Source organism: Hyaena hyaena, unplaced genomic scaffold, assembly GCF_003009895.1.
Source record: "Hyaena hyaena isolate Hyena2069 unplaced genomic scaffold, ASM300989v1 scaffold_376, whole genome shotgun sequence".
Lineage (NCBI taxonomy): Eukaryota > Metazoa > Chordata > Mammalia > Carnivora > Hyaenidae > Hyaena > Hyaena hyaena.
In genome coordinates, this window is record NW_024081008.1 from 1,752,280 (window position 1) to 1,774,556 (window position 22,277).

The 22,277-nt window shown below is 42.3% G+C and overlaps 1 protein-coding gene across 1 annotated transcript in view; it reads right to left on the minus strand.

Moving 5' to 3' along the window:
- Positions 1-9,576: 9,576 nt before the first annotated feature.
- Positions 9,577-22,277, minus strand: part of CWF19L2 (CWF19 like cell cycle control factor 2) — a 31,995-nt gene continuing 19,294 nt past the window's right edge. The window contains exons 4-7 of the mRNA XM_039250624.1: positions 20,542-20,697; positions 18,411-18,491; positions 13,605-13,706; positions 9,577-10,234 (exon numbers count right to left, since the gene is read on the minus strand). Coding sequence (XP_039106555.1) covers positions 10,091-10,234; positions 13,605-13,706; positions 18,411-18,491; positions 20,542-20,697 — 483 coding nt within the window. The 3' untranslated portion in view covers positions 9,577-10,090. The remainder of the gene's footprint in view (positions 10,235-13,604; positions 13,707-18,410; positions 18,492-20,541; positions 20,698-22,277) is intronic.

Sequence of the window (22,277 nt, forward strand, 5' to 3'; positions counted from 1 at the left end):
AAAGTAACCTGAAAATGTCTTGACTGCCTATGCTTATGGGCTTCAGAAATGCAGAGGGAGAGTGCCTTGCCATGTGTGCACACAGCTTTAGACTGAGACCCAAAGAATGCTATGACTGTTCACACTCACCAGCTCTGGCCAGAGGGCAGTGGAGTATGTGACGTGCCCACTTGCAGCCTTTCACCAGGAGGTAAGAGAACTCTATGACCATTCGTACTTGCCCCCTCCAGCTGGGGAATGGGAAAACACTGCCATCACCCGCACTCTCTGGCCTGAGCAACCGCTATGACCATTTACCCTGATCCATCCCAGCCAAATGGTGTGAGGGTATCGTGTCCAAGCTCGCCCACCTGTGCTAGCAGGCTACATGAACAGGGCATCTGCACACATCTCTGTTTGGGGGGAGAGTCTGAATTGGCCCTTGTCCCTCCAGTCAATACCTCCAGGTCAGCAAATCAATTTTCCTCACATATAGTCTAAGCATTTTCCACTCTGCTGTTTGTTTGCTAGGTCTGGGGGCAAACGGGGCTATGTGCAAATATTCCAAGAGGGGAATCTCAGCTTCTTATAGAACTGTGACCCCCAGAGTTTTCCAAGCCAGACTTGCAAGGCGCAATCTTCCCATTGCAAGTCCCAGAAGCCAGATACCAGACCCTCACTCCTCCAAGAGAAGCACCTGTCTGGTAAGATCCCTCCCTATTCCATGTTGATGGGGGGGGGGGGGTAGTTGTGAGCCCGTGGCTCCGCTTGTCCAGTCAGTCTCAATGAGGTCCTTTTATTTGTTGTGGAGAAGGAGTTCAGCCATTTCAAGATCTTTTCCAGAAAGAAGTGATCCATGTGTAGCTGTGGCGTGTGGGAGAAGGTGAGTTCAGGATTCTCCTGCACCACCATCTTGGAGCCCCTCCATGTTTGTTGTTATCAGTGTATAATTTCTGCACTGATGTTAATAAATGACAGATGATATTGTGAGCTTTCCATTTTGGTGCGACCTTTCTCAAGTTCAAGGATCACAGTATATTCACCTCACCGATTTGGTTTGGAAGTTCTCGTTCTACTCACTGAATGAGCTTAAGAGGCATTAGAATCACTGGATTTTTTCTTCTTCAAAGTTTTTTATTGTACGTGTGTTCAAGTCCAGCCTATCTTCTATATCTATCACATTCTCTTCAACCTTTTAAATCTTTTTTATTAAACAAAAAATCTTTCTTCTTTAAATCTATTACGTTATCTGTTACGTATATTTTTTCTTAGTTTGTCTTCATTTCTGAACTCTAAATCCTTCCTAAATGTTGGCAGCTCTCACTTCCTTTAAGGGCATCCTGGTGGTTCAGTTGGTTGAGCGTCTGCCTCTTGATTTTGGCTTAAGTCATGATCTCACGGTTCGTGAGTTTGAGCCCTGGATAGAGCTCTGCACTAACAGTGGAAAGCCTGCTTGGGATTCTCATTCTCTCTCTCTCTCTCTGCCTCTACTCTGCTTGTGCTCTCTCTTTGAAAATAAATAAACCTAAAAAAAAAATCACTTAACATCTTCCTTTCTTCACTTGCTTCATTTCTGAGGTGTTTTTTTTTTTTTTTTTTTACAGTCCTAATATACGCTGTTTGTTGTTCACACATTCTATCATTTTCTTAAATTTTTAAGCTCATTCTGAACTAACTGAGTTATAGTTTTCATCAGTTTGGGGACATGTCTATCTGTGAGCTCTCACTGTCTATAGGAATACTGTTGGGTTCCTAATCTCTCAGATTTATTTTATGAAAATTTTGCATGGGATTTAACTGAGATTATGTCCTTTCACTTACTGTTCTGAATGAAAACAGTCTGCCTCAACTTTCAAAGGAACATGCCAGAGTAGTTCTTTATTTCTTTTAGCTTCACAGCCATCAGACAACATCACACTCACCCACAACTGGGATTCTGTTTTCAATTTTGGGTGCTCTTTTCAGACTGAGTTGTCAGGTTTTATGGGAAGCACTTTTAGGCAACTTGGGGGTTCTTTTGTACCTGGAGACGTGAAAAGGCCATTTGTTCTCCCTCCACTCCTTTTGTGCAGAGGCTGACATCGCACAGAGGCTACGAACGTTGGCAGTCTGTCCGACAAGCTTACTATAATTGGGGGCTATGGGAATACTCTGTTTTGAAGATGGTTTCTGTGGGTCTTCAGTTGTGCATTCTGGTTGCTTTGCTGCTATTAATAGCATTTAGTGACGATCAAAAACTGTCACTGTCACTTCCATCATCCCCAAACTACTTCTGAAGTGTCACTCAACTAAAATGATTCCTGAAAAAAATGTGAGGGTAAAAAAAAATGGATAAAATTAATCAGCTGACTTAAGAAAAGTAGTATACTACTTACATTTGCTATTGACTGTGTTATAATACTCAGGGAGGGATCTGAAGCTTCCGTGAAGATTAAATGCTTTTTATCATCAGTAGGAAAGTAAGTACTCCAGGAATTACTGTTTAAGCAAATTTGATCACTGGGATGAAATTTCAGTAATGAGTAATTTCATAGACTTCCCTTTTCTATATCTTTCTTATTTCCAGGAAAAATAGCATAACTTATCAGACCACAATAAAAACCATCTGGAAATAAAAAAAAAATAAAAAATAAAAAAATAAAAACCATTTGGGTGGCTCAGATGGTTAAGCGTCTGACTTTAGCTCAGGTCATGATCTCACAGGTGGTGGATTCGAGCCCTGAGTCGGGCTCCGTGCTGACAGCTCATCAGAGCCTGAAGCTGCTTCAGATTCTGTGTCTCCCTCTCCCACCGCCCCTCCACTGCTCTCTCCCTCTCTGTCTCTCTCTCTCAAAAATAAATGAAACATTAAAAAAAATTTTTAATGAAATAAAAATTAACAAAGAACCACTAGTAATTCAAAAAGGTTTCACAAAACAAAAACTTATGTTTCTACTGTTTGAAAAACAAGAGGATTCCTTTTTTACTATCTCTAACCTGAAACGCATTCCAGCAAAATCCTACGTCATCTAGAGCAGCAGCCTAGAGACTTAAGTGCTAACAGTGAGGCGACGGGACTCTAATTTTTCATTTCTCTCTTTACATTATGTGTCTGTGTCTTTAAAAGTTTTTAAAAGGACACTCAGAATTCCATCTAGAAAAAATTCTCTCTTTTGACACCCATTTAAATGGTTTTTCACATACTGCTTAGCATTCCCTTTTTAAACCTAACACTATTAACACATAAAAAACTGTTTTCAAAGTTGACATTTTAATGATAGTATTTATTTCACGGAGCTCCTTTAATGAGCACTAAGTAGCTATCACAACAGGAAAACCAATGGCCAAATCGGAATTGATTATTCAAGCGACACCAAACAAATGGATGAACTGGTATCACATGATCTCTACACACCTTACGAATAACAATTCATGCTCAAAGCAGAGAATACAAACACATCAGAATCAGGGTTCTGTACACCTACTTTCATGTTATAAAGACTATCCATACCCAGGACCCTGGTTATTAAAAAGAGAAGGCTGTCCTTGAACCAATGCCACCTATCTTAAAGGCTTCTGTTTAGAAACTCCCAATTTTTAAGATTCCATTTTCTATAGTAGCTCAGGCAACATTAGCTGCTTCAACAAAAATTTAAAATTTCTAATGACTCTAAAAGGATAGAGTTTATTCATTGCTCTTATGAGGTCCAAAACAGGTGTTACTGATGGGCTGGCAATATTCCTACAAGAGATGATTCAGGGTCCTAGGGCTGCCCCCTGGTTAATGCTGAAAGCCATAATTCACAATAAAAATAAATTACACTAATGGATATTTATGTACCAAATAACACTGTAACCATCATCATGAAGCACAGATCTTCAAGCATGAGCTGATGAAAAGAAACACTGTGGTAACTTTGTATATGCATCCTGGTAAAACAGTAGTAAAAGAATAAATGTATAAAGGAGTTTAAAACAAAGCATGCAAACTAAAAAGAACCCAATTAAAAGAAAGATCACACAAAAGACATTTGTGTAAACTGCATCTTGAAAAGCCTGATGAAAATCTGAATGCCCAGAACTCAAAAACAAGATGGTTAAAAAAAAAAAAAATTGAACTAGGGACATGGATTGGATATAAAAACATGAGCAAGCAAGGGGAGGGGGGAAGAAGAGCAAACAAGAACCACTACAGAATCGATCAATATATCAGAAACCGCGGGAAACAGAAAAGGCAAGCCTGAAAAATACCTCAAACTGACTTTACAGGCCCATTGACTCAGGGGACCCTGAAATGTGAATCTGACTGCACTCTAAGGCATGCAGAGTATGAAAAACAGCAAGTATTTGAACAAATAGAAAAACCTTCTTTTCTCATTAAAAATACTTTAAAGTAGAATTGGGTGTTTGAAGCAAAAGTAGTAACAATGTATTCGGCGGATTATGATAGACACATTAGTAAAATGTAAGACAAACGAGAATAAGGTAGGAGAAATGTACAAATTCCATTTTAAGGCTCTTCAAATGTGAAGTGGGACATTTTGATGGACAAATTCTTCAGGGGCCTCTGGTGCGTTCCGATCCTGCCTGGGGCTCATATCCTTGTGTGACCCCACCTCTTGTGTGCGGGCAGGAGCTGTGATGTGCTTCCAACACACCCTAATGCAAGGGGGTGTATGTAATTTTGTGTGATGACACAACTGTACCACGTAAGATGTCAGTGGCCACCTTGTCATCATCTCCCTCTGCCTCGCTGTTGGTGAGGGAAGCAAGGGGCCGTGCTGGGGAAGCCCTTGCGGGAAGGGACATGGGGCCGCCAGCTAGAAGCTGAAGCCACAAGTCCCAGCTGCATGGAGGTGAGTGGTGCCAGGAACCATGTGGATGGAAAAATGCGTCTTTTCCCAGCTTGGCGTCCAGATGGGTCAAGCTGTACCTGAACTCTGGGCCCACGGAAGCCAAGGGATAATAAATAAAACAGCCAAGCTGTTTTCAGCTGCCAGGCAGCTATAAAAAATGAGTATTGATAGAATGCTTTGGCTTAAATCCATCATTTTGCAGTTCATTTTCTATTTGTACCACCTGTGGTGTTTCCTTTTTCTGCCTTCATTTAGATTGAGTATTATTTCATGTTCCATTTTATCTTCTTTGTTGGCTTGGTGCTATAAATCTCTATTTGCTTGGTTTTTTTTTTTTTTTTTAATCTTAGGGTCTGCTTTACAGTTTAGAATTCTACATCTTAACATTCTTTTAAATATTTACTTATTTTTGAGAGAGAAAGACAGAGAATGAGCAGGGGAGAGGCAGAGAGGGAGACATAGAATCTGAAGCAGGTTCCAGGCTCTGAGCTGTCAGCACAGAGCCTGATGCAGGGCTCGAACCCACAAGTGGTGAAATCATGACGTGAGCCGAAGGAGCCACCCAGGCGCACCCCAGAAATCTACATCTTTATCACAGTCTATATTCAACTCCTACCACTCCACTTCAAGTAGAGTATGGCGACCTTATAATAGATTCTTCATCTGTCCCCATCCCACCTTCCTGCTATTATTGTCATTTAGTTTGTTTTCACATATGATATAAATCTCACACTAAATGTTCTTGAATAGTAAAAGATCTTTTAAATAAATGTAGAGAATAAGAAAAAAAATCTTATATACTTACCCATGTAGTTTCCATCTCCATACCTGCATGTAATCCCATTGTAACCCACCCCGTGGCCCTGGGCCCCCGAGATTCATATTTTTTTTCAATGTTTTTATTTATTTATTTATTTATTTCTAGGAGAGAGAGAGAGACAGCGTGAGCAGGGGAGGGTCAGAGAGAGAGGGAGTCACAGACTGAAACAGGCTCCAGGCTCTGGGCTGGCAGTCAGCACAGAGCCCGACGCGGGGCTCGAACCCATGAACCACGAGATCATGACCTAAGTGAAAGTCGGACGCCTAACCGACTAAGCCACCCAGGCGCCCCCCGAGATTCATACTTCTATGTCCTCAACTTCGCCTGGAGTCCCACACCAGGTACCGTGAGATGAGGATGGTCTCGGACCAAGAAGGCAGGGCAATCACAAGGCTCGTCTCACTTGTTTCCTGTCACTTACAGATCATCATACTTCCTTGCCTGACACCCACGTCTTAAAAACCATGACTTTATGTATGTGGTCTACTCTTTGGTCATTTGAGGCTGGAAGGTAATGCGGTCCTTGGTCTCAGCTGGAAGCATGAGTCTTCAGCTATTTATGAAACAAAACAAAGCAAGGCTGATTCAGGGATGAACTAAGAGTATGCAGGGCAGAGCACAAAGCCCCACGCAATCACCCCAAGAAGCAGGACCACAGCCCTAATCAAGAAACGGGCAAGATACACCCAACCCGATGTTAGAACTAGTCAACAGTGATGGCAACGTGCCTTAGACTTCCCATCTGTTCCAGTGAAGGTGCCTCTACTGCTGTTAGTGTGTGCCTCTCACTAGTGTGTGTTCAGGGTAAGATGATTTGTCTCTTAAACTCCCACATCTTCAGAATGAAGCGTCTGGAGAGCCTCGTCTCTAGCTGAGCCCGGGTAAATGGGACCCTGAATCTCGAGCCTAGGCCTAGTGCCCTTCTGGGATGAGACTTCTTTGGAAGGACTCAAATATCTTTTTAATGTGGAAGAGTGTAAATTTGTGGCCGAAGGGCAGACTCAGGTGGACGAATGGTGATCACCAATGATCTGACGCTTCTCCCAACAAGAGGTAGAGTTATGACCCCTCTTTCGGAATGTTGATGAGCTCTGTGAAAACTTTGACAGACAAAACACAGCAAAATGACGCTGTGCTGATTTCCAGGCCCGGGCCCTAACTAAGAGACTGACATCTTCCACCTCTTATCTCTTGGAAGCATCTTTTGGAACAGAAGCCAGAAGTCATATAGTAAAGCCCAACTGCACTGAAATTGCCATATGAGAAGAGAGTGTCACCAGCCTGTCCCCAAGCTGTCCCAGTCATTCCAGCCCAGGCACCAGACAAGCGAGTGAAGGGTCATTTCGACTATTCCAGCCCCACACATGCATGCACACCATGTGAAGAGAGGCCTACACGTGTGGCCCCAGTCATCTCCGGAGGCCTGAGTCACTCCAGCTGAGGCCCAGACATCAGGAAACAGAGGAGAATCATCCAGCTGAGCCCTAATCAAATTCCTTACCTATGAAACCACATGATGTGATGACAAGGTTGTTATAAATACCTGGAACAGGAGGGAAATCAGGAGTTCAGGAGGGATGTCCATCTCACGGATAAGACACAGCAGAGATGTGTTATGTGTTATACCTCTACCTTGGTATCTGTTTCCGGAGCTCGCTGAAGAGGTCAGGCTGAAGGCACATGTTTGGGAGACGTCTTCCTTGTCTTGTTCTACTTTCCCTTTTTCCACAGCACTTAGCACCTCTGACATCTGGATGATCTGTTTACCACGTCTGTCTTCCCTGATACTGTATACACGGCTCAAAGGAGGAATTTTTGTTTTATTCACTCATGTTTTCCCTGCACTGGGAACAGTAACCGGCACAAGGAAAACACTCAACAAATACCTGTTGAATAAATGAGCCAACCTAAAGGCGGTCTGTAAGACCGTTTGAAGGATGACATCACCTTCAGAGCGAGCGTGTAACAGAGAACAGATAAGAAGTGAGGATGCGCATTTTAACACGTGAGCAGCTGAGAATGGAGGAGGCAGCCAGCACTGAAGGAGGAGAAATAAGAGACGCGCTCTGGAAGCGACGCTGACAGGCAAGCAAGAGGAACACGGGCAGTAAGTACGTGATTTGCCAGCGTGGCAGGTTCACGAGGACCTTGACACTAGCAGTAGAGCCGGGCGCAGGGGAGGGGGTGGGGAGGGGGTGTCTAACCCTACTGAGGACAGGAAGAGGAGGGAGAGGACAGGGATTTTACCTAAATGAGCTTTGCTGTCAAGTGGAGAAGGAAAATGGCTGGCGGGGATCTGATGGGGGGTCTGTTGTGGACTGTTGCAAGATGTTTTCATATGCTACCAGGAACTCAGTCTCACTCAGAGAGGGAATCCTAGTAATACAGAGAGAGTAGGGCCAACCGAGTAGGTGACGGGGCATAAAGCCAGGACATAAAGGAGCAGATGAGCCCTAGAAGACAACAATTTATCTACAGTTAGCAAGGGGGCAGGTAGAGCACACGGGCGCAGATGCAGGAATCCGGGGAGATGTGGCAGAAAATCTCCCCTCTGTGGTTCTACAATCTCAGTAAAACAGGAAGCAAAGTCACCCACGAAGACAGACAGAGGGGCGTCAAGAGTCGTGCAGCGCGGCGCTCAGACACACTTGGCAGGTATCTCGCGTCAGGACTTACACCGTGCTATACCATGTATGCCCGTCTCCGTGTCTGCCAGACTGTAAATTAAAGTAGGGGAAGCACTTTTTATTTTCGCACTCTACCAGCACAAAACCAAAATTCCCCACAAACTGTTAACTCACTGATTAAATAAATGTTACAGATTCCTCTATGTCTCTGCAATAAAGCGAAGAGTTTGAAAACAGCAGTAAATAAAATACTGTCAAGTGTCTGAGAATTATACTTAAATTCAATTCGCAAATAGTGAGAAACTGAAACTGCTAAACTTCATATTATGTGTGAAATTTAATAACTGCAGGTAGAATATAAACATTTTGACCATACTAAAGAAATAATGAGACACTGATATTAAAAAAATAACTATGTGGAGTTAATGAGTTTCTCCAGAGTATGCGTCACACTGATTCTACATTCTCAACACTTCATGACGAAAGTCAAGGATCTTTGAGAAGGGGTTACAACAAAAATATCTCCCATATTAAAAAAAATAGGAGCACTCTTAGACCGTGGTCACATTTTTTAAACATATAGTTTCGAAACCCCTTCACACCAAGCAGCAGAATAAAACTGAAGCTCAGATCAAGTGCGGAGCAGCAGAACGGGCCCTAGGCATTCAGAATACGCTCGTTACTAAAGATTGTGCAATAATAAAACCCCAAAATGACCATTTGGCTAAAATTTTCAACTTTCAAAACCAAAACAACTGTAAATTGTGTTATTTGGAACAATCATTTTCAAAATTCCCCAAATTCAAAGACACCATTTAAAAATACAGAAATAAGGGGCGCCTGGGTGGCTTAGTCGGTTAAGCGTCCGGCTTTTGCTAAGGTCATGATCTCGCGGTTCGTGGGTTCAAGCCCCGCGTCGGGCTCTGTGCTGACTGCCAGCTCAGAGCCTGGAGCCTGTTTCAGTCTGTGACTCCCTCTCTCTCTGACCCTCCCCTGCTCACGCTGTCTCTCTCTCTCCTAGAAATAAATAAAACATTAAAAAAAAAAAAATACAGAAATAAGGGGCACCTGAGTGGCTTATTCGGTTAAGCTTATGACTTCGGCTCAGGTCATGATCTCACGGCTTGTGAGTTCGAGGCCCACATTGGGGCTCCAGCTCAGCGTTTGGAGCCTGCTTCAGATTCTGTGTCTCCCTCTCTCTACCCCTCCACAACTCATGCTCTGTCTCTGTCTCTGTCTCTCTCTCTCTAAAATAAGTAAACATTTAAAAAATCCTAAAAATTCAGAAATAAAAACAAATCACAAACACGTTAGGTTTCATTTAATTTGTTTATTACTCTCGGAACATTCTTCTTCCTTTAGTAAAAAGAATAGCAGTGATATATATGCGACTGGTAAAAAGTGGAGAGCTCTTCTATAAAATGGTACAAAAAGAAGCTGCAATTATTACTGAATATGCCAATTCAGTTTAAAATATTCAAGAGAAGCTGGTCAACAGTGTTCGCCACCTTGAAGCAGCCCCATCCCCCTCTGAACCGGTGACCCACTGTCCCTCCTCGGTAACGCTTCAGGAAAGTCCTTCCACATCCTAACTGAAGGTCGGAACACAAAGACGTAGGGACACAACAGGAATGTGAGGTCACCCATATCGGGTCCTGCTCCCCGGGCACAGGACAAGGCAGGGAAGGAAAGAATCCAGTGATGCACAGGCATCCGAGACCCCGAGCAGGACTCTCCCTCCCTGTGGCTTGAGGGTCAGTTGTTAAGACAGAATAGAAATAAAACGGGAAGGAATCTGAAGAAGACATCTAAACACTGAAGATCATGACTCAACATTTTTTACTTTTGGTGAAGTCGAATGGTTTCCACCACTGAGCGAACTGCAGGGCCTTCTTCCTCTGATCCTCGAAGCTTTCCCGGACCCCTTTCCTCCACAGTCTTGGTTCCACATCCAGCATCCCGCCAACGATTTCCTTTTAGAGAATGAGAGAAATACAGACACGTATAAGTATAAATACTGAAAACAGAAGGAAGCTATTTCTGTTTATATTTACACTAAATATAAAATTCATTAGTTCTCTATGATGCTACTCAAATTCTACAAAAATATTAGTTTCAAGTTAAAAAATCTTATTTTCCAGTATGGAGGTTCCTAAGTTCCCCAGCAATTGCACTACTAGGCATTTGCTCAAAGGATACAAACATAGTGCTCTGAAGGGGCACATGCACCCCGATGTTTACAGCAGCGTTATCTACAACAGCCAGTTATGGAGAGAGCCCAAGTGTCCACTGGCTGATGGATGGATAAAGAACACGTGGTCTATATACAGTAGAATACTACTCGGCCATCAAAAATACTGGAATCTTGCCATCTGCAACGCGGCAGATGGTGCTAGAGAGTGTAATGCTAAGGGAAATAAATCAGGCAGAGAAAGACAGCTTCCTACAATTCACTCATATGTGGGACTTAAGAAACAAAACAAATGAGCATGGAGGGAAAAAGAGGGGCAAACCAGGAAACAGACTCTGAACTGTAGAGACCTCACTGATGGTGCCGGGGAAGGGGGGGGTGGGATGGAGGGACCAGGTGACAGGATTAAGGAGGGCACCTGCTGTGAAGAGCACAGGGTGTTGTATGTAAATGATCAATCACTAAATTCTACACCTAAAACTAATAGTGTACTGTATGTTAACTAGCTGGAATTTAAATGAAAACTTGGGGGAAGAATCTTGTTTTCCATTAATTCTAACTATGCAAGGCCTATAATTCTAGCGGTGCTAGTTTGGTCTCTTGTCACGCTCTTTGTTGTGCTGCTTGTTAGTACATCTACCAGAGAGGAGCAGAGGGGAGGAAGAGAGAGTGACGTTTAGTGAATTCGGTCCTTATGGCTGTTCTGGTAACCAGTACGGAGAAAGAGTTAGCCAACATGCAGCAATTGTTAACTGTGGTGTCGGATGGCTGTTGAGTCTCAGGCCAACGTTCTCTCCACTACCCCTTATATTTATACGCCAGTTTCTTCTACTAGTAGCTGGAGATCTTTACTCAGGTAACAGAAACATATTTTAATACTAATAATCCAAATAAACCAAGAATTAAAAATTATAAATCACCTTCTTTTAAGAGTCACATTCCAAACTCCTCTAAGAAATCGATTTTGGTTAGTCTGCTTTTATTATCCTAGATTATTTCCTTCATGATTCTCTTCCTGTGCTGTTAGCTACAGAAAGGAATGCAATTTATGCCTGTGAGTGTCCACGTACACAAGCATAGGGTGGGGCGGGGGGGGCGCACAATGCTTACGGGGAGGGCGGAATGGTAACACAGGGCAGCGCTGGGCTGACGCTCAAGCTTGCCGTGTCCAGTCTACTTCCACAGAGCTGTGTGGTGAGATCTTGGACACAATCTTAACACTTTTACCATGGGGACGTACCATGTACAAGCAGGTACCAAATATCACAGGGGATACAAAGATGACTAACATACAACCACCCATCTTCAGAGAACGCCTAACGGCACGTGGGGCTATGCTAGGAGCTGAATAATAACCCGACTACATGAAAAACTGTCCTAGAAAGCAGAATAAAGCAAATGCCTTTGCAGACTATAAGGAGACTCAAAAAAAAAAAAAAAGATTCTAGTTGTTGGATAAATCAGAAAAAGCTTCATGTAAATAGGAAACAGAAATAAAGGGACCAGCAGAGACAATAATTTATAGAAAAAATAAAGAATAAATTGAGATTTAATGCAAGAGTTTTCTTGGCATCTGCCCAAATAAACAGTGTAGTTTGAGGAAGCCTGGTTTATGAACTGGCCTAACATTGTCTCTCCAAAATATCGTTTTTGTCTTCTGTGCAGCATCCAGGATTGAGTCCTGGTAAGAGAAGCAGCTGTGAATGGAAGGAGACGGTTCCCTCCTGCTCTCTGCACACTCGCTCGGGCAGCAGGCTGAAGGGAGTTCCTGGGCTCACAGGCTGTTTCTTGAAAAGCAAATTTGGGGGGAACAGATCAGCAATGTAACGTTAACCAAGGAAGTTTTCCTCTTAAACAGAATCATATAAACCACAATATAGGTATAATATTTGTTCAGGAGTGCAATCTCCCAATTAAATTTACAAAAGTAAAAAAAATGGATATTTTACTTTGTTTTCAAAAGAATCAAGGGATGGAATGAAGGAAGGAAGGAAGGAAGGAAGGAAGGAAGGAAGGAAGGAAGGAAGGAAGGAAGGAAAGAATCCATCCATCCAGAGTCTGAGAGCCTTCAGTTATAAAGTTCTAGTGAATAAAACAACAGGAGTCTTCAGAGCAATGAAAACAAATTTCCTTCTAGGTAACTCTGCGAAACACATTCTGAAAACTTCTCAAACAGTTTTCTGTACTATATCTCAACAATTCAAAGGTGCACATGATTTGGGGCTTCTGACTAACACACTTTAGATCTGAATCTGCACCTCCGGGGCTGAGACCCCCCGATGCGTGCCTACCCGCCGGTGAGGACGGCTGTCCAGGGGAGATGGCAGTGAGGAGGAGAGAGGGGCCCCTGGGCAGAGTTCACGGGGGCTCCTCTAGTCAGAGGATGGTATGAGCAGGAAGGCCAGAGCCACACTCGATTCAAAGGTCACTTCTAGAACTTTTGCTGCCCGGACTTCTTTCGACTGCTGCAGCAGCCACATTAACTTCACTCCAGTGCCTGACAGCACGTCACATACTTCCCAGATACGCAGCGGGCCCTGCTCCTTGGGCTACATGCCCAGGAGAGAAAAGAATGACAAGCAATGTACGATCGCCACACAGACATCTGCCCGGACACTGTGTGAAATGACTCAGTCCTACAATCCTCTTGGAGCGCGTGCTGCTTCGTCGTAAGTGCTGACAAGAGGTCATCCGTTGTCGGGTTCACCCAGGGACGAGAGGTGCGCGGGCCGGTTCCATCCCTAACTCGCGTGTGACCGTGACCGGGTCACATAACCTGTGTGAAGCCCGGCTCCTCCATCGGTGACATGAAAGGAAGAGCAGCATCCACAAAGTGGAGGCACCGCGAGCGAACTCACTCCGAGGGTCTGCAGCGGCACCCTTCACGGCACAAGGCTGGCGGCCTCCACAGGAGAACGCCTCCATCACTCTCGATGCTGTCAGCAAACAGTGGGTTCCCAAGGGAACAGTTCTGACTGTTAGAACAGTCTGGGGTCTTTTCATTGGGAGCTTTCAGGCTCTCCCTCTACAAGTGGGTAGAACAGCACTCACCAACTTCACTCTGTTTTGTGCCCCAAGTTTTGATTTCCTTTTAAAAGAAAAGTGTCACCAAATTGCTGCACTCAGGGATTTTACTAAACTTGTGAGCATACCTTCCCAAAGTAATGAGGGAACTTGTGTTGATCTTCAATGACGTGGGCAAACCCTCCTTGGAGGCCAAAATCCACCGAGAAATAAGGTAAGCCTCTGGGTACCTAAACAAACAGATAAACGCATGAGTACAGCGTCGAATCAGGAAGTTCTGCGGAACCCCTTCTCCCGCTCTAGGACATGATGGTAGTTAGGCAACTCTCCACGATGAAAGTATATAATAAATTTCCAATTCTAGAAATACTTAGGCAGTGTCCTAACTTTCAGAGTTAAACATTTCATTTGGTAGCCTTTCAGCCAGATAGCTCTTCGAGATGTCAACAGTTATAATCAAGACCAATTCTTTCCCTGTCTTTGGGGAAAACAGGAAAAAAAAGGTACTTACTGTTTTTATATGTATAACAGTAGAATAATTCTCCTTAAACCATACAGAGAATAAGTATATCATTCCTATATCTCCCCCACAAAGCAGAAAAGGAAGAGAGGCCTAACAATATACTTAGAGCTTTGCTCATAGTATTTTTACTACCATTTATTTATCAAAGATAAATTAAACCCAATCATAATTTTTTCTTAACTGGTGAGATGGGCATAATAATACTTGGTTAACTAACTTCATTTCAAAGTATCTCTAGGATTAACTATCATCTTTTCCTCTCTCCTTTCTACACACACACATGCACACACACACACACATGTACACGCACACATGCACATGCATGTACACAGACAGACACATGTTCATTTTGGCCCTGAATCCTGTATGTCTATTTCATTATAAATATTTGTGTCCTTAAGAAGGCGTGACTTGGGAGGAGACAGGACAGTACGGTGGAAAAAGAGGAATCACTGTGAAATAACATGAAGCAGTTAAAATCAGGGGTTATAAAGAGTTGCTCATGTTACAGGAAAAGCATAAGTAAGGAAATCAGTTTATAAAATAGTACATAACGGCAAATGCAGAGAAATGGGTTACTGTTCTGTTGCTTTATTTTTTTTTTATATTTTTACATTTACAAAACAGGATAAACAAGTAAGACCTAGACAGTCAGGAAAAAATAAAGTCAAGAGACAGAGGAGGCTTCTAATCACAGCTCTGAACCTTACACCTACGTAGCCCCAGGCCAGTCGTTCAGCATCTCTGGGTCTCATGAGACATAAGAAGTGCTAAGAGGTTTGCTGGGAGGATGAACTAGAAAATGCACATATGATGCCTCGCACAGAGAAGGTCATTCAAGTATTACTGTCCTTCCTGGTTTCCAAACTACTGGGCTTTGTGCAAACATGGTGGTCAAAGAAACAAGGATGGCGGGCTCCCTGAGACTATCTTTGCCATGTGACGTAGAGCATCGTATGCAAAGCGTGAATGTGAATGGCTAAACAAAGTGACAGACCTACACTGAGCGCTGCACAGGACTTCAAGGGAGGGGGACCTTGAGGAAGCGATCTGTGATGATGGGCCCCTGCTCTGTACTGTACTGCACTGTACCTGGCAGGAAAACGGCCCCTGAAATATGTTAAAGTTCTAATCCTCTATTTGCCATGAATATACTACATCATACGGTGGAGGGACTTCACACACACAGTTTACGGACACGGAAATGGGGAGGTGTCCTGGGTTATCCTCGTGGGCCCAATGCAAACACAAGGACGCTTGTAGGTAAGAGTCAGGAGAGTCAGCGTCAGAGAAAAACTGGAAGATCCCTTGCTGCTGGAATTGAAGATGAAGGAAGGAACCTCGAGTGGCTTCTAGAAAAGGGAAGGGAACGGATTCTTCCCTCCAGAAGGAATGCACACCTGCTAGCACCCTGATTTCAGTCCAGTGCAGCCCATTTCATATTTGTGACCTCCAGAAGTGTAAGATAATAAATCTGTGTTGTTATGTCACCAGGAGGAAATGAACACAGACGCCAAGTGACTCAACAACTCAGGGTAAAGTGCCGAGATGGCACGGCGAGCACAGTAAACACAGTACTTGTCTTACACGAGGGGCAGGGCGGCCACAAGCCCGTCGGTCCTCTCACTGCGGCTGTTGGGGGACAACCTCCTGTCTTGTCAGAACGGCTGTTTGTCAGAAGGAGCCGTGGAGGCTCCAGGGTCAAGGCGCGTGCACACTTACTACTTTGCTTTGCCTGCCTTGACCAGACAGAGGAAAAGACCTCTGGCACTGCTCTTGAAAGACACCGACAGAATTGGAGCAAAACATTTCACTGATGGTAAACAACATCAACAACAAAACAGTAATATCTGAATTTGCCCCTTTCAATATTCCAGATATTTCTCCTGACTTGCTGTAACTGTCCTTGAGTTTGAAGGTCTCTGGGTAAACCCAAATTTTCCTTAACACGGACTTTCCTCAGTTTCAAAAATCCCTAAATGTGTTAGGTGCTTTTAAATTATAGTGATCACAAAATTAAACTTAAAATCATCATACTGAAAAGTTCAGAAGGAATTCACATGAACTCTCAATATCAAAGCCTTGTGAAAAATGAGCACTTCGGTTGACAAGTCAGTTGATAACACACAACTCTTCTACACTGAACGCACAGAGAGGTGGGTTTCCCTGTGTATGTCCATGAAATTGACAGACTGGACAGACTTGACAGACAGAAATCAGGGCCCAGAAAGGGAACAAATGGGCACAAAAAGAGAAGCTTATACTCACAGCAGAAAAACATAAATCAACAAAGAATCAGAATGAATTACCAGTATGTAAATCTCTACCAGAAGAATCTATTTGAATTAAAAAAAAAAAAAAAAATCGCCCCACCGCAGGAAGCAGGTAAAACACTTTATGAAACTACCAAGGACACGGAGCTTTAAAATTAAGAATAATGAAGTTCTTACAGAATAAAAATAATGTTAAAATAAGATTGTTCAATGTGTGCTCAGAAACACTTTAATCATTTTCAAAAGCCACTGGAAACCTTGTTAACCTAAAAAGTGACCTCCTTTGGAATTACTCCTAATACTCAAGTTCTCTTCACAATTCTGTCCATGTAACTGTCGAATCCTAAAGCTAAAAGGGACCAGTGACGTCCTCTGGCTTATGGCCTGTCTGCTGTGACTCTCAGACACCATGTGACGACTCAGGAAGGCGATTGCTGGGGTCTGTGCAAAGCTCCCGAGTAGAAAACACGACCCTGCCTACGAAGGTGTGCACCTGTTTCCTATTTTCCATGTGAGTTAAGGTAAAATATTAAAACTCTCTAGGTACTTAAGTACGCACATGTTTTAAAAAACAAACTTAGAATAGGCACTAGATGGTTCACAAAAGGATAATGGCAAGGGAGATTATGAGAAGTGAAAAACTCAGGCACAACAGATGTGTGTACATTACATACCTTTTTCTTCTTCTTTTTTTGGGGGGGAGGGAGCATACAAGCAGGTAAGAGGGGCAGAGGGAAGGAGGGAGGGAGAATCTTAAAGATCCACACTCAGCACCCAACATGGGACTTGATCCCATGACCCTGGAATCATGACCTGAGCTGAACTCCAAAGTCAGACACTCAACTGACCGAGCCACCCAGGCGTCCTGGATGCCTTTTGCTACAGGCCACAAAAGACAGAAATGAAGATGACATTTGTTAGGGGGAGCGGGAGGGGCTTAATATACCGTCTGGCCCAATTCATCAACAAGGGGAGAAAAAAGACTACAGACAATGTTTTACCTTTGTATGAAACCTATCTTTGGTAATGCAATGATATTTCATTCTTTTGAGTAGGATATAATAAATGCAGAGATATCCTATCAATCACTTGTGTCAGGAGTCTGGCTTTCCAAAAAGAATAAACAAGAAGACAATAGCCTAATGCTATCTACTAGAACAAGATTCAGCAAACTTAAGAAAACTTATAAAAGTTTGAGTTTAAATAAAATATTTGGGGCTTTGAAGATTGTACAGTCTCTGTCACAACTCTCCACTCAGCCTTTGTGGCATGAAAGCTTCCAAAATAGTACCTAACAAACTAGTATAGCTGTGTTCCAGTCACACATCATTTATACACACAGGCAGAGGGAAGACTTAGTGCCCAGGCGGGAGTGCCCGACCCTGCCCCCGGAGCCGCATGTCCTGTTCTCTTCCAGCATGTACGAGGCATGGAGGAGAGTGCCTGGTAAACAGCTCTCACCCAGTGAACAACTGTACAGTAAAGTGTGTTTTGAAGAGAAGAACAAAAAGGAATCCACAGTTCTTTTCTATCTCTATTCCATTTAGTTTAGATTTCTAGAAAAGAGAGCGGTCCCTGCGAAAGTGCTCAACTTGTGTGTTAACGTGTCTAAGAGCTGACCTGCAGATCGGCTAAGGGGTGAGGCACGGTTAGGAAGCTTCCCTAAAGATAAATGAGCCCATAATCTCACTTAGCCACTGTTTTCAAGGAGCATAACAGGTCATCTTTGTATAAGGACAAAAAAAAAAGAGCTCCAAAATCAAATAGAGCCTCCAGAAAAATGTTTCTCTCATTATAACTTGAGTAACAAGAAGGCCCCTCTGCGCACTTCCACAGAGGATGAGAAGCCCATCACAAGAGCTCCTACAGCCGACTCTGATATGGTCATAGCCAATTACAGGCGCCACAATGGCACAGGGCCAGAAGGTCAGGAGCAAACACTCACATCAGCTTCTGAACAAAGAAGCATCTGCTAGACCAAGTAGAATGAAAATAATTTCTTATTCATAGAATTACTTATTTCACCTTTGGTCACTCATCCAAATGGTCTCTTTCTCAAGTAAGATGTGAGAATTAATGAAGACCTTAAACACTGGGGATCATTTCTTATATCAGGGACCAAAAATAAAGATACTTACAGACTTTCTGATATCTTTCGAAGAGAGATCGATCAATTTCTTGTTCATAGACCATTCTTCATCAGATTCCATTATGGCTTTCTAAGAAACAGCCATTTATTAATGAAAAAATAGTTTATAAGCAAACACAAAGAGACATTGTAAAAAATAAAGTAACAGAGTGAATTAATCACAGACACATCTTACATGGTAGCTCATTATTTGAAATGGGTTAAGGCTTTATTATGTTTTTTAAAATTTGACCTTAATTTTTTTTAAAGTCCTATCTTTAGGCAAGATAATATTATTTTATTCATTCTTAATTCTTGTACTAACTTCACCCCAACTTTATATCACAATATTATCCTTAATAAGCCTAACCAATGTAATGTTGAACATAAGTCTGTAAACATAAAAGTTCACAACTTCCTTATCTCATTCAAAGAAATCTCCTCAAATAAATTTGTTTAGTTTTACTGCCCTTTCTCAAAAGAGTAGTTTATAAGCTTTCTGGCAATCAAGTACTTGAACTATCTGGCCCTATAACAAAGAAGTAAAAATGCAGGGAAAAAATACATAGGTGTGGCTTTGTAAGACTTCTGCAACTAAGAAACAGGACTAGTATTTATGGTAGAAAAATATTTAATAGGAAAGCCAGGATGATGAGTATCAAGTACTCTCATTTCTGTACAGTTATCATTATTAATGAAGCAAATTTTAAACAAAAAATTAGCATTCAAATAAGCATAGTTTAAAAGTATCACATATATTTAAAAGGAATAGGAGGCACTGGTGTTGACTCTATAATGGAGCACACTCAGTATAAAACTGAAGGCAAATCAAAGAATAGGTTTAGGGTAGAAAAGTGACACACCATTCTAAGTGATGACATTTCTGTCACCCAACATGATCAACAGTGGCCGTTTACATGTCCTATTACCTCAATGCCCATGGTCACACTCACCTAAGACTCTACTAAGGAAATACAAGAAAGGAAAGAAAGGAAGAAGAAAGAAGGAAGAAGGGAGAAGGAAGAAGGAAGAAGGAAGAAGGAAGAAGAAGAAGAAGAAGAAGAAGAAGAAGAAGAAGAAGAAGAAGAATCATCTCTTCACCAAGTGATTTTGCTTCACACACAACTAGCAAGATTATCCGGCTCATTCTCCCACTTTACTAGTATAATTCTTAAAATCAAATAATCAAATTGTTTTTAGAAATTTCTAGAGAGAAATTAGATTTTCACCACTTTATTAACCTCAACAGGTCTCACCATCCCTTGAACTGGGATGTCGAGTCTGCAAATGAATGTTCCCATCCTGTATCATCTAAATGTTGCATTGAAAAGTCTCCCTGCATCACTTCACAAAACACTGCCTTCATTTTCCATTGTTCATGTTACTATTTCATCTATGGTTCTACACCTGGATTTATACTAGCCTATAAATTATACTGCATTCAGGTCAGCCTCAAAACCATGCTATTTTATAAAAGCTGCCTGAATATTATAATAACATTTAACTGATCAAAAACTCTAGTAATTGTGTCCAAAAATGTATGTCAAGGTTAGATACCAGTTTCCTCTTAAAAAGAGCATGTTGAGGTATTACATACTAAAAGAACAGTAACTTGTCTCAGCAATTATAATGTGGACTATTTGTATGTAACTCTCAACAGCTCTCATGAATTTCAGTAAGTTTTCCAGAATTATGACTATAATTTTGACTTGAAATTACTTCAAGGTAAAACTCTGATTTTTCATTTGAGAAATGGAAAGTTCAAATAGAAATAATAAACTGCCATTCGACAGTATATTCGTACTTACAAATAAGCACGCTTTTTATTTTTTTTAATTTTTTTTCCTTATATAGTTTATTGTCAAGTTGGTTTCCATATAACACCTAGTGCTCATCCCACAAGTGCCCTTCTCCATGCCCATCACCCCCCTTCCCCTCTCCTAGCATGCTTTTTAAAGGTCAAAATCCCAAATTTCTCTCTACAGAAATTTACACAGCATTATTTCTTTGTGCTTTGCTGCATTTCTTTATATAACGTTTGATATTTGTATATAGGAAGAAAAAACTACAAGAAAAAAGATAACTGTAGTCATAAAAGAATTGTTGCGAACAAGGATGCAGACCAAACTCTCCAGAAATACCTTAAAGTAGATGGGGGCCATGTCGCCCACTTCCTTCGGGAGAGGAATGCACTCGTAAACCATGTGGTACTGCTTCTTCATGCTCATGTTAGTTTCTAAAAAGATGCAGTCCAAGCCTTTTTCTTCAAACATCTTTACCAATGATTTCCTAAACATCTGAAGAAAGCAAAATGGTAAGGTAACTAAAACATTCACGGACAAAATATGAAAACAGTAAAAGGTACATTAAATCCGTTTAAGATAAAAAATAAACAATATTTAGATCCCAAACTGTCGTCTTACCGTGACTTTACTTTCTAAATCTACTATATCATTTCACATATTTGAGTGACTTTTCTTTTTAAACTGAAACTTACTCTGCACAATTGTGCGCATATATTAAAAATGCTCCAATAAACTACAATAAGGAAGAGAGAACATACGCAGAACGGACAGTAAAATCAGAGGAAAACATCCACAAGCCACACAAGGTACTCCTGGAAGGTGGGTACGGAGGTACTTCCAAGTACCTCCCCAGGCTCACAGTGACTTCATGTGCTGGCTCCCACTGTATGCTATCCCCGAACTCGGACCTTGTATACTCAAGCATACCCTATTTTCACATAGAATCATGTCCTACCAACTGTACGGAACAGTAAGAGTGTTTTTTTCTACTTATTTACATAATTATTTCACATCCTGAGGCCTGGAGCACAGACATGCCACCAAGGTGCTCACAGGTATGCACGGGGCATCCCTCGTGGTAAGGATGAAGCCAGGGCTTAGAAGAAAGGGGACCAGGCTGAAGGCTGGAGCCAGAAGCCGACCCTCCCCACACCACCGAGGTGTCTAAGAATTCTAAATTCAAACTTGGTCTTGTAGAGTGTCATCTACTCAGTATATCTTTATAAAGTGTCAGTGTATTTATTTGTCTAAGTAGGAGGAAGAAAGATTTGTTTTATGAAGTTTGTTTATTTTTGAGAGGGAGAGCACACGGACAGTAGGCAGGTAGGAAGAGAATCCCAAACAAGCTCCTCGTTGTTAATGCAGAGCCCAACACGGGGCTCGGTCTCATGAACCGTGACATCATGATGTGTGTGAGCCGAAACCAAGATTTGGACACTTAACTGACTGAGCCACCCAGGTGCCCCCCTCCACCTTTTAAAGTTTATTTATGAAACGTTTTTTAAATTTAGGTTTGTCAGCTGATTTATAACTTTGAAATATTTTAATTAAGTTATTCAATTAGGACTACAGATCACATGTAGAAAATACAGAGAGATCCCACATACCTCTACCCCAGCCTCCCCCGACGGTAGCATCTTACAAAAACCACAGCACAGCATCACACCGGGATATTAATGTGGACACACGGTGAAGACACAGTGCAGTTCCAACGTAGTAAGGGGCCCTCCCAGCCACACCCCCTCTCATCACCTTGGCAAAACCGCCACTGTGTTCTCCATTTCCTTAATCCTACCATTTCAAGCATGTCCTCTGGATGGACTCACATCACCTTTTGAGGTTCCTGGTTGGCTCAGCCTGACTCCCTGGGGATTCAGCCAGGCTGTGGCTCAGACACCTTCTAGTTAGTTACCGCCATGTGCACACACCTGTTCGACTTCCCCACTCGGCCTCTACTGACACCTGAAAAGGGGAGAAGCTACTCACTACTGCTGCCTGGGGGGTGGGGGTCCTGGGACTCTGCTAGGTCTCCTCCAACGATCACTTAACAGTGATCGCTTGTCACGTTTCCA